This window comes from Agelaius phoeniceus, chromosome 2 (assembly GCF_051311805.1).
Source record: "Agelaius phoeniceus isolate bAgePho1 chromosome 2, bAgePho1.hap1, whole genome shotgun sequence".
NCBI classification, from domain to species: domain Eukaryota; kingdom Metazoa; phylum Chordata; class Aves; order Passeriformes; family Icteridae; genus Agelaius; species Agelaius phoeniceus.
The window spans coordinates 13993684-14009933 of record NC_135266.1 but is presented as its reverse complement, the minus strand read 5'-3'; the positions used below and the strand labels follow the sequence as shown (position 1 = coordinate 14009933).

Below are 16250 nucleotides of genomic sequence, written 5' to 3'. Positions count from 1 at the left end.
AGAAGCAACAGTTTGTGTATTTTTTTATATTTCTGACAGGGTGTTTGGCAAGGATTAAGTCCTTTTTAAAGCCTGTTTCAAATGTGACAAAAACTATTTCCATAATTTTACACACACTGCACTGTATTTATTGCATAATTTAAACAGCTAAGTAACTACAGAGTCCAGTATTTTCAGTTCATTTTCATAAAAGAGGGATTATACATGTGTGAACATTGAGGCAACTATAACCAAGTATTGCATCATGTTCCCACTACACCTCGTGTATCTCAGTTGTTTTTCCCAGAAGTGAGGTATTAAATACAAAATTGAAAACACCATGTGGCCTGATAAAAGATTAAATATGAAAATTTATTTTCCAGACCAATATATGACATGGTTGAGTTGCAAGACAAAATACATTTTGTCACTGGCAACACCATCATAGATACTGGAAGGTTTCTTACAATGTGTTTCTGTTAATTTCTTCAGGTCAATAACAGTGGCAATGCGTTTGCTCTAGGTATATCCAGCAGAACTCACTCCTACCTCTTGGCTCAGGAAAGCATGGAAATAGTAGCATTGGTGAAAGTGGGAGGTCACAACCATTGTTAAACCAGGCACACCAGTTTCACAGGATTTCCATCATCACATTTCAGTCACGTGGTTGTCTGCCCCAAACCTTTTTTTGACCTGCAAAGCCAGGCTAAATCTGAGAACAAACGCGTTTTTAAACGGACAAAGCCACTGCTGCTGGCACAACACACAGGAATTTGAGATAACTCGTTACCTGCATTGAAACCTGCTTCCCTGACCGCGGAGGAAATACTATCAGCAACATTTCTGTGCCTGTAAGAGGCTCCCATGAAGAGGTCCGCTTGATTTCCCACAGGGAAGGGTTGGGAATTTGACCTTTACTCTCTGGTGAACCTCTAACCTGGCTCTCATCATTGGATTAGGGATTTTATTCAATTTATAAAGCATTTATGTCATAACCAACTCTGGAAACAGCAAGTGCTTGGTGTGATTTTTTCCTGTTTCATTACAAAACATTCAGGTTGTTCGTTTGTTGGGGCAGCTCTCACATCCACATGCTTTCCCTAACAATAAGCACCCAGTCTATAAAGACAGTAACAAGAAAAAGGCTGAAATTAGAAAGATCTCCGCATGCCGATGGCCAGCAGAGGTTATAACACAGATTATAACATAGGTTGTAACACAGGTATAACAGATGCTATAACACAGGTTAAAACACAGGTTATAATACACGTATAACACAGGTTATAACACGTTACTGTTCAAGCGGACTCCGCGATCGATGTGCTCCTTTCGGTACATACACGGACACCGTGCTTCGGGCCTCCCCCCGGGTGCCTTTCTGCACCGCACCCCCGGGACACCCCAAATAAACCCGCACAGCCACAAACCCTGAGCCCGGCCCCGTGAGCCGCCTTCCGTCGGTGTGCCTTTCACCGGGCCCGCTCCCCTTCCCGCAGCCACGGCGTTGTTCCACACCCGCGTTGCACGGCACCGGCGCGGCCTGGCGGAGTGTTCGGGCCGTCCGTCCCGGCGGGTTCCGGCTGGGCCGAGCTGCGCGCTCCCGCAGGCGCGCCGTGCCCGCGCTCCCGGTACCCGCCGGCCGCGCTCCCGCCTGTGCACGCTCCCGCGCGCGCCGCGCGGCCCCGCCGCAGGCCCCGGTTGCATCACCCGGCGTGAGGGCGACCGGGGGTCCTTAACAGGGCTGCCCGGTGGCGCGCCTGACTCGTGGCCGCTCCGCCACGGAGCCAGTGGAGGCTCGCTGGCGCTGATCGCTGTTTGTCCTTGAGCTCGGTGTCCGCTCCCGGGCCGGCCGGTGCCGCGCTGTGGACCGGAGGCTGCGGGCCGGCAGCGGCTTTGCCGAGAGGAGCCGGCGGTCAGGCGGCCGCGTGGGACTCCTCACTTCCTACTCGGGCCAAGATGGCGGGGGATGAGGCGGGAGTGACTCTGGGGCAGCCGCACCTCAGCCGGCAGGATCTCGGCACCTTGGTGAGCGCCGCCCGCGGGGCGACCCGGAGCCACATCGGGCTCCCGGGGCTCGGCGGGGGCGGCCGGGCGGCCGAGGGCTGCGGCCCGAGGGGCTCCGAGCCTTCTGCTGGGCCCCACTGTGGCCAATGCGCTCCGAGGGGCGCGGGAGGCGATGGCGCCTCGGGGAGCCGCGTTCAGCACGCCGGGCGGCGGGGGACGCGGGCCGAGAGCAGGGGACGCGAGCAGGGAGCAGGGAACGGGAACCGAGGGCAGGGGGACGGGGGCCGAGGGTAGGGGACGCGAGCAGGGAGCAGGGAGCTGGTCCTGCTGGCCCTGATGGGTGTGGGGCGCCGGGCGAGGCGCTTCTCCTGCCCGTGAGTGCGAGGCTCAGCGGCTCCGTCTCCCGCCAGCGCGGCTGAAGCTTTTGTGGCTCACTGGTGGGTGCAGTTTTCCTCGTGTAAGGTTTGACCTGTTCTATGGTATTAAAGACTTCTCTTTTTCCGAAGTAGAACCATGAATTTGAGGTGTTTTTCTACAGCAAGCCCGAGGAGTTCGCTACCAGCCCTGTCTTGGTTGGTTGGCCAAGAAAATTTTCTCAACTGTTAACAACTACCGAGAATTACCAGTTCTATTTACCACTGCAGCCAGTTGCAGTGGTCTCCTGCTGTGGCAGCCTTGCCTATTAAATATCTCACCTGGGCTGCCTCACTTATTACACTTGCATGCTAGTCTAAGTGTATATGTAATGTATATTTCAAATTCAAGTGTATTATAATGTACATAGTCAAAAATCCTGCTGCTGTGTCCCCGGTGTTTAAACTGGAGCAGCTAATTTGTCTTTACAGTAATAATATTCACTGTTTTTTGGGCTTGAGCACAGGAATTCCCTATGACGAGCATGTTAGTTATTTCAGATAGTTTCTTTTCTTCCTGTCATTGTTGACCATGGCATTTCCTAGTTGGAAAAGTCACAGACAGAGAGTGGCTGGAACATGAGCAGGAATTCTTTTTAAGGCCTGTTCTGCCGGCCCTTGAGAGCTTGTGTCTGAGTGGAAGCTTCTTGCTGAGCAATAGCTTTATACCTGTCTTATACCAGAGGCAAAACCTCCATGCGTGCATGATTTCGTGCACCAGGAAGAATTCTCCTGGTGGCAGGAATTGCATCACACTGAAATTCTGGTCGCCCGGCCACATGGTGCCATCTGCAGGTCGCGTTCCCATCGCTGGGAAGTCATTTTAAGTTCGATATATGAGAAATATAAATTTAATTATGTGTCTTAGGTGTTCAAAACTTGCTTTGTATTGAAGATGAACATTTTGTTCATGTCATACTTGAGAGCAGAATGACTGAGCTTACATTTTTACACAGATGTGTTTGATCACTTTGCACAGAGCCTTCATGTAACAGTGTAAACAATATGTGATTTAATGTTTGTATTATTTGTATCTTAAATTTTGTCCTGCACCGAGGACTCTTCTGGCATCATGAATCTTTGCTTGAACTGAGTGGCTCATCCCTATGAATTCAATGCAGGATGGATATTAGCTTTACAGAGGAGCATTTCAGTGGATTTCAACACTTGTCCATTATGTGGTCAAACAGCTTTAAAAAAACCTAAACAACTCTTTCAGAATTGTTTCTTTATCTATACAGAGTGTATTTGTGAGGTTTTTGTTTTGCCAGTGGCTACCAATAAGTTCACACAACAGACTATTTAGGACAGCAGAATTTTTATCTGGTACCTTAAGCAGCAATAACAGTATCTGAGGAAAAAAATAGCCATTAAAAAGAATAAAAAACCATGGTGTTAAAGAAACCTCTGGACCCACTGATCCAAAGTGTTCGTTGTAATTACATATTGGCTGTGTGAAACCTTACACCAATTAAACAACTGTGTATTGACAAAGCTTTGTTTATAAAATATTAGTGCAGTTTGTCAGGTAGACTGTTGAAAATGAATTTGCCTGTTATGTGTAATTTAGGTTCAGGGGTAGGTGGGGGTTTGGGGTGTTTTGTTAAAAGTTTCTTTTGAGGTTTCTTGTTTTGTTTACTCCCATCTTTAACACTTTGCAGCCAAGACTGATTTACAGTCAGGGTTTTGAATAGAAGCCTGTACTGATTCACAAGCAGGACTTGGTTCACTTTTCACACGTATTTCACACACTTACAAGACTGGAATGCACATAATATAACTGGATTTTGCTGAATAGAACTATCAGTTAATTTTCAAGTTCCTAATTTTTATCTTTCTAAACATTTAATACAAGATGAATAAATTCTAAAATCTCCCTTGTACAGGATGTTACCAAGTTGACGCCTCTTTCACCAGAAGTCATCAGCAGACAAGCAACAATTAATATAGGTAAAATAACCTTATAAAAAAGAGGGGTGCATTAAGGTGACTCTCTTTGATGCTCATGCAGTAGCAGATGGTTCCTGTGTGGTAACACTTTCAAGAAATTTGTACAGAAACAGTTACATAGTAGTTTTAGGGACTTGTCCAGCCCTTTTGACTTGAAAAGCACCAATTTTACTTCAGGAGCATAGTTGAATGGCCTGGGGAATAGTTGCTAAAGCAAAATTTGTTTTACCTTGAAATAAAGGATTGAAATGAGTTTCATTAAAATGCAAAGATCTGTCCATTGGGAGCACAATTTCAGGTCTTGTTTGTTTAAACAAAAAATTGTTACAAATTCCATATGTATACCACATGGACTTACTGTCTGTGAGAATTTGGGGTAATTGTGTATTGATTGTTGTGGAGCATTGCACAAAATTAAACTGTGTTTTATTGACAAACATTTCCTTTTAAAACACAGGTACAATTGGTCATGTAGCCCATGGAAAGTCGACAGTAGTCAAAGCTATATCTGGAGTTCATACTGTCAGATTTAAAAATGAACTGGAAAGAAATATCACAATCAAGCTGGGTTATGCTAATGCAAAGGTGAGTCATTGCTGTAAGTGTAGCAGCTCTGTTTCATGGGGGATGTAAGATTGCAGGTAACTAACCCTTGAGGAATTAAACCTTTTTTCAATTTTAAAAAATCAGATTTACAAGCTGGATGATCCAAGCTGCTCTCGACCAGAGTGCTACCGATCCTGTGGAAGCAGCACCCCAGATGAGTTCCCTACAGATATTCCTGGCACCAAAGGGAACTTTAAACTAGTCAGGTAACTGCTTTAAATTACTGGAATAAATGGTGTTTACTTGCCTTTGTATGAAAACAGGATTGAGCTGAACGGGTTCTGGCAGACTGTACATTCTTGGATGGGGCACCCTGGGCTGAGGCATTGTCTAAACTGAATTCATTGTGGTGGTGAGCACTCCATGGTACAGCACAGCTGTGTCTGCTGGTCTCAGCTACTTGCAGGACTTTGAAGTTAAATATTTCTGCTATTAATACAAGTACATTTTAAACCAAGCAGATTGAGAGCTAATGTGGACCTCACAAACACATCTTTAAAATCTCTTTTGGAAGGTGATCTTTGTTGAACTTTTTCTTCTTAAGGGCAGAGTTTCCAAAGTTTTTTAAATGAATATATGAAAGTCTGATGCCTAATGTGAGATCAGGCCTCTCACTGGAGGCCAGATGTTCTTTATTTACTTGATTTCTGGTAAAGTGTAGCACAGTTTTTATGCAGTGCTTATGTGGTTCTGCACAATGATTGCTCAAATGAGAGTAGTCATGAAGAATGTTGTACAAGATTCTTAATTTATGTTTATGATACAGTACATGTGGGGCTGTAACCATATGTCTTTCCTTTTGTCAGACTCCAGCAGAGCACTTGTACTAATTTCTGTTGGAGTGTGGCAGGCAGGCAGTCATTGTGAAACAACTGGTTAAAAGCTTTGCATTCTTTATTCTACTGGTTACTTGCTTGTAGGAGATTCCTAACATCATCAGCAAAGCACCACATTAGTCCCTTGCTTTTTGATGGCCTGCCACTAAGAACAAGGATTCTTCACTAGATAGGTTCAGGAAAGCATATAGTGAATCAACTGTCTTAGTCTGCACAGTAAAACCATAAGGTTGGAAATGTAACATCATGTCTGTAGACAAATATTTGAAGTGCAGTTATAACCATATAATTAAAGATGCATAGTTTCCTAAAAATGAGGAATGGGAGGTGCCTTTTAAAAGAGTTAAGAGAAATCCCATGGGTTAGTGGTGGTGGGTTGGTTTGATTTTGGGCTTTTATCCTGGTGCATTTAATCTAGTTTAGAGTAAATTGGTGAAATATTAAAGAGGTACTTAATGTGGACATGTGGAATTAAATCTGAAAACTCAGAAAAAGTATCCAGTAGCTGTTTAGTAGCATTTGTGTTCTTTCCGAACTTTTTTGAAAATACTATTTTAAGGATACTTCTGTGTCTGGCTAATCACTGATATAAATCAGTCAGAGGAATTGTTGGTAATGGGCTTTTGGATCTCTCTTTCACCTTCTCCTGCAACAGGCATGTCTCTTTTGTGGATTGCCCTGGCCACGATATTTTGATGGCTACCATGCTGAACGGTGCAGCAGTAATGGATGCAGCTTTGCTGTTGATAGGTAACGATTGCTACCCAAAAGCAGAGCCCTGTTTTGTAGTAGCATGAGGCAGCTTTATATGGGCTTTAAAATCTCCTGGGATGTGGTGAGCAATTTAAACAAGTGAATGCTTTTAAGATGTGTTAAAGTGGTGCTACAGTGGTAATGTACTGTAACAAGCTGGTTTGTTTTAAACACAGCTATCCATACACACTAGTCTGGTAGCTGGCCCTGTTGATAGAAGATAGGTAATATAAAACCCTCTAGTGATATAGTACTGTAAAATTTTTATCACTTTATGGAAGCAGATTAGCTGCATTTTGAGTTTCTCTGAAGGTTCAGTTTCCTTTAAATATGCATGTAGTCTTTGCCATACAGTAGAGTTCACAAACAACAGTACAAACAGTAGCCCAGATAAATATAAGCAAAATTTAAATACAGGAGATTTAATATAATCCAGACAACTTTTGCTCTGATTTGCAAGCAACAGAAAATGAATAGAATGAATTTTTCTATGAAGAACATTCTAGTGTTCTGTAATGATACATACCAATTTTCTTACCTTGATAGGATATGTCAACAAAAGAAACAAACAGCTTCAGATAGTGTAATTTAAAGTCTGAGACAGATGATGAGCTATCATTTCTTCTGCATGTTTATCTCCAGAAAATGTGATAGACCAAACTTCAGGCAAGATTAACCACCATAATCACACATCAGCCAATGATGGCTTCTTAGCTGAAGTCTAAACCATGCTGATAGCAGCCCTATTCACATACTTGATTGAATTATAGCAGAGTTTGGGGATCTTGGTATTTTTCTTGGTATTTTACGACTTTACTAAGAAAAAATTAAGGTATTTCTTGAAAGGTAATTTGTGTATTACGCTACAGTCAGCTCAGATATCTGAAGAGCTAAAGGATGGAGTAAGCCAAGTTAGGTGTTGGTATCTTTGGATATTTTGGGTGGGTGTTCCTAGTGGGAGCAGGTAGGATGGGGGAACCTCTCTGGCAGCCTCTTATCTGTCCTGCATTGTGTGGAGGCTACAGCCAGCAGCTACAGGGGAGAAGAGGTGCTTACTGACTTGGTGATTCATATGTAGATTCCTGAGAGACAACTGACTTTTCTTTTTTAAATTTTTCTTACATAGTGATAGTAGATGGAAGTAGCTATTCTACCTGTAGGAGTTTTATCTATCTTTATAGTTTCTATATTCCACTCACTTTTCTTCTTTCAGCTGGTAATGAGTCATGCCCTCAGCCTCAGACCTCAGAACATCTAGCTGCTATAGAAATCATGAAACTGAAGCACATTTTGATTCTACAAAATAAGATTGACTTGGTGAAAGAGAGCCAAGCTAAAGAACAGTATGAACAGATTCTTGCATTTGTACAAGGTAAGTTTTCAGGAGCAGAAATCCAATAAGTGGTGGAAATTCAGTGTTGACACATGGACACAGTGATTTTCTGTATGTTCATAGGAAAGCTTATCTTGGGCAATGCAGGTGTACATGGTTTGTTAACGTGAAAATTAGACCATGGCAGTTGTGCTTCTTGCCTGTTTCAGCCTGCTTGCATACAACAGTGTTATGGCTCTGGGTCAGAGCTCTAGATGTAAAACTAACATCAGTCACCCGTACATAGTAGCTTTCAGTGGATTTGTGATTTCTTCCTGGAGTGCTTCTTTGGTAGAGATTGCACTGTGATTTTACGGTAGTGCAGGAGAGAAGGAAGGTGTACTTGTTAGGTTTAAATATATTAATTTTTTTAACTAATGACAAAAGATTGCTCTTTCATCTGTCTGTGCAAATCCAGTTTGGGCAGTGTTATCTTACTCTCTAAAGGTCTGCTCACCTTTAGAGTGATTTGAGTTTTATCTTTCCCTGGAGCTTCCACTGTTTTCCCTGTTTATCTGCAGTAGGTGGGGCATGTGACAAGCTGCAGAGCTAGATTGTCACCATCAGAAGTTGCCAGTGGGTCTTTCTTTTCCTTTTTTTCCATTTTGTTCTTTTTTTTTTTCCCTGTAATTCATAATTGTTGCCTTGCAGAAGCTGTACATAACTCTGTCAGAGTGGCTTGATGTGTAAATTTGGAGTTTGAAAACTGGAGTTATCACAAGGAACATAGACATAATTAAAACTAATGATGTCTAACAAACCTGGGTTACTAAATGCATTCTTCTGTAAAATAAGGATTTTTCTAAAATATGTATTTGTATTGCAAAATTTGAAAAAACATAAATCATTAAATTAACAAGAAATTTAGTTTGTCATAATGAAACCTGACTCTAAAATTAACTCTGCTGTATCCCATACTGAGAAATGACCTCTCTTAGGAAATCTTAAAAATATTTCTGATCACAGTGTAGGAAGTGAATTCTCCCTTTGAGTAGAAGATTATGTTCCACACTTTCAGAATTCCTCAAAAAGTAGATGTGGCTATGTGAGCTAAAATGTTGAAGGGAGGGATAGATGCTCTCTGATGTTGCTGTGGAAAATACACATAGAACATGCCATGAAATTGATTCGTATTTTTGACAAGGACAGAACACTTGGTCACATTAAAGCTGAATGTTGAACTTGATTTTTGTTTTAGGCACAGTTGCAGAGGGAGCTCCAATAATTCCAATCTCAGCACAGCTGAAATACAACATAGAGGTGGTTTGTGAGTACATAGTGAAGAAAATCCCCGTCCCTTTGCGAGACTTCACATCCGAACCGAGGCTCATTGGTATGTAAATGTCAGGCCTGGGTGTTTGTGGCCAGACATTTTCTGAATGTTTCTACACTTAGAATAGCACATGCTGAGTGCCCTAAACACAGGTGGGTTTAAAAGGAGTATTTAGGATGCTCTTCTTTAAAACTTGCATGTCTTCTGAGAGCTGTATTGATTGTTCACTGTTAGTTGGTTTTGTGTATATTCTGTGCATATGACAGCACTAAAATGCAATAACAGTGAGAAATTTGTCTGTATCTTAAAAACATCCCTTTAGTTATGAATTTAGTTTTGATTGAACAAAATATTGGCAAGCTGAATTTGATAATTCAGTTATTTCCATGGAAAATTTTTGGGTAGCTTGGTTAAATCTTTTGTATTAATCTCCTGTTTCCTGGTTGTAATTGTCAAAGTTTCAGTTCTTGTCCAGCATGAAATGCAGTTCCTACAAGGAATTCATTTGCTTGCCTTTTTTTTCCAATAATCCAGGGGAGTCTTATATTGCATAAATGTATAAAAATTGACCATAAAAATTACATCAAGGTTATGGTGTTCAGCTATGAGTACATTAAAACAGTTCTGGTATTCACAATTAACATTGTGTATTCACAATTAACATTGTGAATATTACAGGGTTTTTTTAAAATGGTTGATCATTGCTTTCTTTTTAGATCTTTAAGTTACTTTCTGCTATGCAAAAAAATTCTTATGAAACATATATATGAGTAGTTAAAATGATTTTGAGAATAAAATTAACTGTCTGCCTAAAAATTGGAGTAAATTATTGATCTGTTTTTGTAATATTTATAAATATGTGTATCCTTTCATAAAAACAGACACAGTCAAAGTTGCTAAAGAAAGACATTGTTTAAAAACCCGATAATAAATATAAACCTGGTCATGATCTCTTCTTTTCAGTAATTAGATCTTTTGATGTCAACAAGCCTGGCTGTGAAGTTGATGACCTTAAGGGAGGTGTTGCTGGTGGCAGTATTCTAAAGGGTGTTTTAAAGGTAAACTTTTCTCTTTCCTGACTGAAATTTGTAATGACAATGTGTAGAGTTTTTCCACACTTGCTACAAAATGTATCTATATCATTGATTTTTTAAAGACTTGAATACAGTCACATGGCACTTATCCTTTCTATCTGTACTTCATTTTCACTTTACAGTTTTAAAATACCAGAACAAGAAGCACTGGTTTTATTTTTTAAAATATACTATTGTAGTCTTAATGTTTGCTAATAATGCTAACAGATTTCATCCCTCACAAAAATTGAAGGAGCTATTTTTTTTCCTGTCCTACCACTTCCACTTGCTGAATTATTGTCAGGAAGAGGAGAGCAAAAGAACTTTAAAAGCACCTTAAAAGTGTGTATGGGTTCTCACAGGTCCCACTTTCCCATTTAAGTGTTCTGTATATTTTGATTTTTTATTTTGCTTGCTTGCTAGTAATAGACAGAAACTTTTAAACAACTGGTTTTTTAGGCTGGAGAACAAACATTTATACAGCTTGTACTTTCTCTGGTTTGCAGTATATTGATGTCAATCAGTTACACTGATTGAATTAACTCAATTTTTCTCAAAGCTGAAATATTTCTAAACAAAATACAGTGTTTAAAAATTAAACTGAAATTTAATTGTTGGAATTATTGCCGATAAGGATCTTTGTTAAAGCAGTTTCACAAATTGTATTGAAAAGAAAATCAGATGTTATATTTGCTGTAAGTATTGCTCAATTTGCATAAAACAGTTCATCAGAAATCCTGCAAGTTCTACAGTAGCCCAGAACCAAGGACTCGTATAAAAAGTAGATTTTGGGATATGTAAGTCTTATCTGTGACTAGTCAGCTTTGTGTTCCTGTGAAATAACCAGTTAAACACTTTTTCACTTTTGTCATTAGGTGGGCCAGGAAATTGAGGTGAGGCCTGGTATTGTGTCCAAGGACAGTGAAGGCAAACTCATGTGCAAGCCAATCTTTTCCAAAATTGTGTCACTCTTTGCTGAACACAATGATCTACAATATGCTGCTCCAGGAGGCCTTATAGGTAAGAATATTGTCTTATGAAAAGATTCATTTCTTCATGCTTATTGAAAACACTTGGTTTCATTCAACAATGAATTTCACTGTAATTAACAAAAATACCACGAGCATTTTTAGATAATTCATATGTGTAGAGAGAGACAGGGTTGGTGTGAAGAATGGATATTTAAGAATGAAATAATTTTCTTGAATGTCACTGGCCAGTGCAGACCAGCTTGCACTGTAAACTGTACCAGCTTTAACAGCAGAATATTTCTCCATCTGTTTAGACAGAGCTGACAGTCTTGCTGACATTCTGAAAGTGTTGTTCAGGCAGTAGGGAATTCTCAGTACATTCTCTGTTTTTTTTTTAAGATCACCTTCAAATATTTTAGCCCATAGAAATGACAGCTACCTCTCAGTTACTCCTGACTCCCTTGTTGTGCTGTAGGTGTTGGCACTAAGATTGACCCCACGTTGTGCCGGGCTGACCGCATGGTGGGCCAAGTTCTTGGTGCAGTTGGGGCCCTGCCAGAAATATTTACAGAGCTGGAAATCTCCTACTTCCTGCTGAGGCGACTCCTGGGCGTGCGCACTGAAGGAGACAAGAAAGCTGCAAAGGTCTGTGCCCCTTCTTTTGTTTGCACTGATTTTGCTTCCTGTGCTAGTTTTCATTAATGAATATATTGCTTTGATCACATGTAGACGTTTTGTCTCAGTGTTGATAGAAGCTTGTCACAAAACTTATCTGCTTGTTTAATACTGTAGAATGGTTTTCAGAGGAGTAGAAATTCATATCAGTAGTTTAAAGTAGCATAAAGTATTTATGTATCATATTATGTATTTTTCTAAGCATGCTTGCAGTTGTTTTCTTTTGCTATCATCCCATTCAATTGTGCAATAATTAGTTTGACAGTGGTACTGATCTACTTCCTCCTGACATGCTTTTTGTAGGTTTTTTCACTGAAGAATTTTTTAAAGTTTAAATATTTTTGAAATACTCTGGTTGAAAAAAACTAACCTTGAGGCACAGGACAAACTTGTGTAACACAATCTGTTTTACACAAATGAACTAAAAGATCATAATTTCCCCTGTTAGCATTTAAAATTATAAACTGCTTCATGCAACAGTGAGTAAAGTGCTTCAGTGCTCTCTTATCCTGTGAAATGAATTATTTAAATTTTTTTAAATGTAGGCATAGGCGAAATGAAAATACACCATCCTGGTAAATAATCTGTATAACATCACAGGTTGTAACAATATCTCTGTTTGTGTTTTTAATATGTTATATGAAATCATCAGCATAGTTTATAGAAAATATAGATCAATCCCAAGAAAGTACATCATACCAAGAACCTCAGAACTACATGTACAACACCTTTATGTATTTGTCCTTTTGCATATAAAACTTGTATCTACTGACACTGCTGCCCATAATTTGTGTGTGTATATTTATAATATTTCTCAGCTGTACCTTTTTTTGTGGCAAGAAGGTAACAGAAGATGACTTGGTACTGTCTGTGCTGTTTGTTTTTAGTACTGAAGCTTAGGTTTCAGAGTGTTGTATGTCTGTCTTCAGGTGCAAAAATTGTCGAAGAATGAAGTTCTAATGGTAAACATAGGATCCTTATCTACTGGAGGGAGAGTCAGTGCTGTAAAGGCTGATTTGGGGAAGATTGTGCTAACTAACCCTGTATGCACAGAAGTGGGAGAAAAAATTGCTCTGAGTCGAAGAGTTGAGAAGCATTGGCGGTAAGTTGGTGCAAAGTTGGTAGGGAACTTTGCTTGATACATTGTTAACAAGAAAATACATGGATCTGGTTTTGTACTAGAATAGGTAAGTGTGGGTCTGTTTTAAAAATTCTTCTGGATTCTCCTGACACATTGGCACCATGGTTGTGGAATGCTTAATTTCATTGCTATTTCTTTTTTAAACAAACACCACGATTGGGAGGGTATCTATTAGGTAACAGCCAAGGAAACACCTGAGGTTTGTGTTTGTTGCCCAAACTGCCAGGCTGTAAATTGAGCTCAGTAGGGAATCTTGGCAGAGGGGTTGGGAAATTCTCACCATGTGAAGCCAAATAGCCATCTTTATGCACACCTCAGTGGTTTTCTAGCTGTGGAGCTGCATGTGATTTCTAGTGCAACCTAGAAATTACAACAGGGGAACAGAGGAAGGATGTTTGAATGTTTTGTGTACTATGAGCACAGAGGAAGGAATAAAGTATCAACTGGATTGAGCCATTCAAATTACAAATATGAAATGTGAGGCTGAAAATGATGAACAGAATTGCTTTATTGCAGTGCCAGACTCTCTTTACATCATTACACATCCTGTACCTGTCACAGGTTTCATTAGACTGGATTGATAAGAACATCAGAGTTTTTTGATTTGTTGGCTCTGCACAGCCCTTGTAGTATGAAAGCACAGCCATTTTTACAAGTCTATACTGTATGGAAAGGGACCAAGCTTTAAATATCCATGGATGCATGTTTCTTTTTCAGCTGACAAGAAAATGTAGACAGGAATTTAGTCCTTGCTGTCTCAGAGCAAGATGACAAACTAGGAAAGAGATTATTCTCTGAAAAAAAACCCAAGGCAAAAGATAACATGTCTTGAACAGGAGGGAAAAAAAAAAGGCAGGACCCAAATTAAGTCAGGTAAAGCAGAAGGAAGAGGAGAAATTATGGGTTTTTTTCCCTTTTTTTAAGCTGTAGACTGATAGCCTGTGCAAATAATGTGTCTTTTGTTGCTTCTGTAGATTCTTTCCTAGTTAAAAAACTTGACCAAATTTTGCCCAAAAGCCCACCTGTCTCTGGATTATGTGGTGGGCAAATAGTGGCAGCCTGCTGTAAAGATTAGTTATTGAAAAGTTGATTCCTATGCTGTATTAAAAAGATAAAGACAATATAAGGACACTGAAAGTTGAGAAAGGGAAAGAAGCCAAACTGGGAAAACCTGCATAATAAGACCTAATTGCAGTAAAGATAATATACAGTTGGTACTGTGAAAAGGAACTTGCAACCTGAGTTCATAAGTTCATAAAGTTCATAAACCAAGACTAAAAAGAGGTATAAAATAAAAAGGAAATATACAGAGGAATAGAGAGGGGTTAAACAGCAAATGGGATACACCAGTGATTCCAAGGACTACTGAATTCAAAGATGGTCAAGTTAAGACCTATGGTTATGGTAATAAAAAGTGGGAAGTGCTGCTCTGATAAACTTCAGTTTCTTTTCTGGTGTCCCAAGACAGGCTCTACTGCAAGGTAAATTGAGATGTGGTTTCTCACCAGAAATTGGAAAGGTTTCAACACAGTTTTACTAATAATATGAAATACCTACTGACTGTGGAAATGGATGTATTCTGAATTTTTTTTTTGCAAGTGTATTTTTCTGAGGCTATAAAAAAGGCCTTCATTTTCCTGAATATAAATAGCACTCACCCAAGAGCTGAGTTACCATCACAGGCTACCATTGAGAGTTACAGCTGTTTGTAATCTCACAGAATTGTCATTTCTCTTTGAAAGTAATGCAGCACCTCAGACACAGGTGAAAGAGATCAAGCTGTGCATAGATTTACCATCCAACAGTGCAACATAAGTTACAATACTTTCAGATTTTCAGCTTCTGTTCAGGAGTACACCCTCAGCTGGTCACAAATGTCCTCTGTCCTTCACCCTTTTCTATTCTGTATTTCCACTAAGCAGGTTTGTTCTCGTAGAATGTTTTGGGTGGGAGACAAGTGTAGAAAATTCAAAATGTAAGAACTGAAGGTATAAGAAGGACAGAAGGATGTTGACTTATACATGATATTTCTGACTACTGGTAAAAATAAACCTTTTTTTTTTTTTCAGTTTAATTGGTTGGGGTCAGATCAGAAGAGGAGTGACAATCAAGCCAACTGTTGATGATGACTGAAGAACAAAAGAGTGCTTCATTTTTCAAGATGAAGTGCCTATTTCTATTTTGGAGGGGGTGTATTTTCACAGTGGAATTGGAAGCTGTGCAAACAGTATCTTTGAGTTGTATGGCTGTCCTCGTACCTTTTATTGAATTTTACCCTCTTACTAAAATACTAGTCACTATCACCATTAAAAGTGTAAAAGAATTGGCATAGAAGTGGGTTTCATTATCCACTTTTTAGTAGAAATTAATTGTACATGTCTCATGGCATGTCTAATTTATGTTACTTTGTGTTTCAGACATATCTGTTTAATATCAGTCAAACCAGCCCCAGTGTAACACACAAACCATAAATCTGGTATTGAAATAAAATATTGCTTATTTTCATTAATTCATACAGTTTTTCTGAGTAACAAAAGACTGCAATGATTGTTCAAGTACAAGAATTAAAAGCAAGCAAACTCTTCTTGGAAGACTTAGTACCTTTTCTGCACAATTTGTTTTGTTTAGACAACTGTTACCAACAAAAAATTTTATTTCTTTGTTTCTATGGTTCTTGATTTTAGGATTCTAAAGTATTACACTTTGTAATTAGGATGGCAATATTGACTGACTTGAATTTGTCATTTCTGATATTACTACATGTTTTCTTAAACCCCCCCAGAAAAACCACAAGTAAACTGGATCTGAACTGTCAGTACTGGTTTTGGCCTATTTTAGTATGGATTTATGAAAAGAATGTGATTAATTGGAACATAACTGTGTCATCATGAAACTCTGTGGGAATGACCTGGGAGTTATTTATACAGTAGGGGGAAACGACTTTTAAATTTTGTTGAGCAAATATAAAATATTAGGAAGTGGCTGTAGAAAGGGATGATTTGGGGTGGGGGCAGAGTAATGGTGGTGGAATTGTGAATAGGATGAGGAAAAAAGGTATAAAACCACTTTTGTTAGCTATTCTGAATCACATGCCTCAGGATAAAACATAATGTAATAAACTTACTGTAGGGTGCTAATACTTTAATCCATTTAGATTTCACTTCTTCATTTGTACTAATATGCATAGTTCTAGCTGTTTTATAT

General features: G+C 39.5%; 1 protein-coding gene across 1 annotated transcript; it reads left to right on the top strand.

Moving 5' to 3' along the window:
- Nucleotides 1–1794: 1794 nt before the first annotated feature.
- On the top strand, nucleotides 1795–15861 carry EIF2S3 (eukaryotic translation initiation factor 2 subunit gamma). The gene is made up of 12 exons (XM_054628155.2): nucleotides 1795–2004; nucleotides 4283–4346; nucleotides 4804–4931; nucleotides 5037–5158; nucleotides 6444–6538; nucleotides 7755–7913; nucleotides 9112–9246; nucleotides 10150–10244; nucleotides 11135–11279; nucleotides 11706–11875; nucleotides 12835–13007; nucleotides 15116–15861. The coding sequence occupies exons 1-12, from the start codon at nucleotides 1936–1938 to the stop codon at nucleotides 15177–15179; spliced, it is 1419 nt and encodes a 472-aa protein (XP_054484130.1). The 5' UTR covers nucleotides 1795–1935; the 3' UTR covers nucleotides 15180–15861.
- The last annotated feature ends 389 nt before the right edge of the window (nucleotides 15862–16250 follow it).

What these genes read in the sequence shown, in the direction of transcription:
- EIF2S3 (XM_054628155.2), top strand. Translation starts at nt 1,936, where the DNA reads ATGGCGGGGGATGAGGCGGGAGTGACTCTGGGGCAGCCGCACCTCAGC. An exon ending in GGCAGGATCTCGGCACCTTG is followed by an intron (nt 2,005 to 4,282) that starts GTGAGCGCCGCC and finishes TCCCTTGTACAG; the next exon opens with GATGTTACCAAGTTGACGCC. An exon ending in TTCTAAAGGGTGTTTTAAAG is followed by an intron (nt 10,245 to 11,134) that starts GTAAACTTTTCT and finishes TTTTGTCATTAG; the next exon opens with GTGGGCCAGGAAATTGAGGT.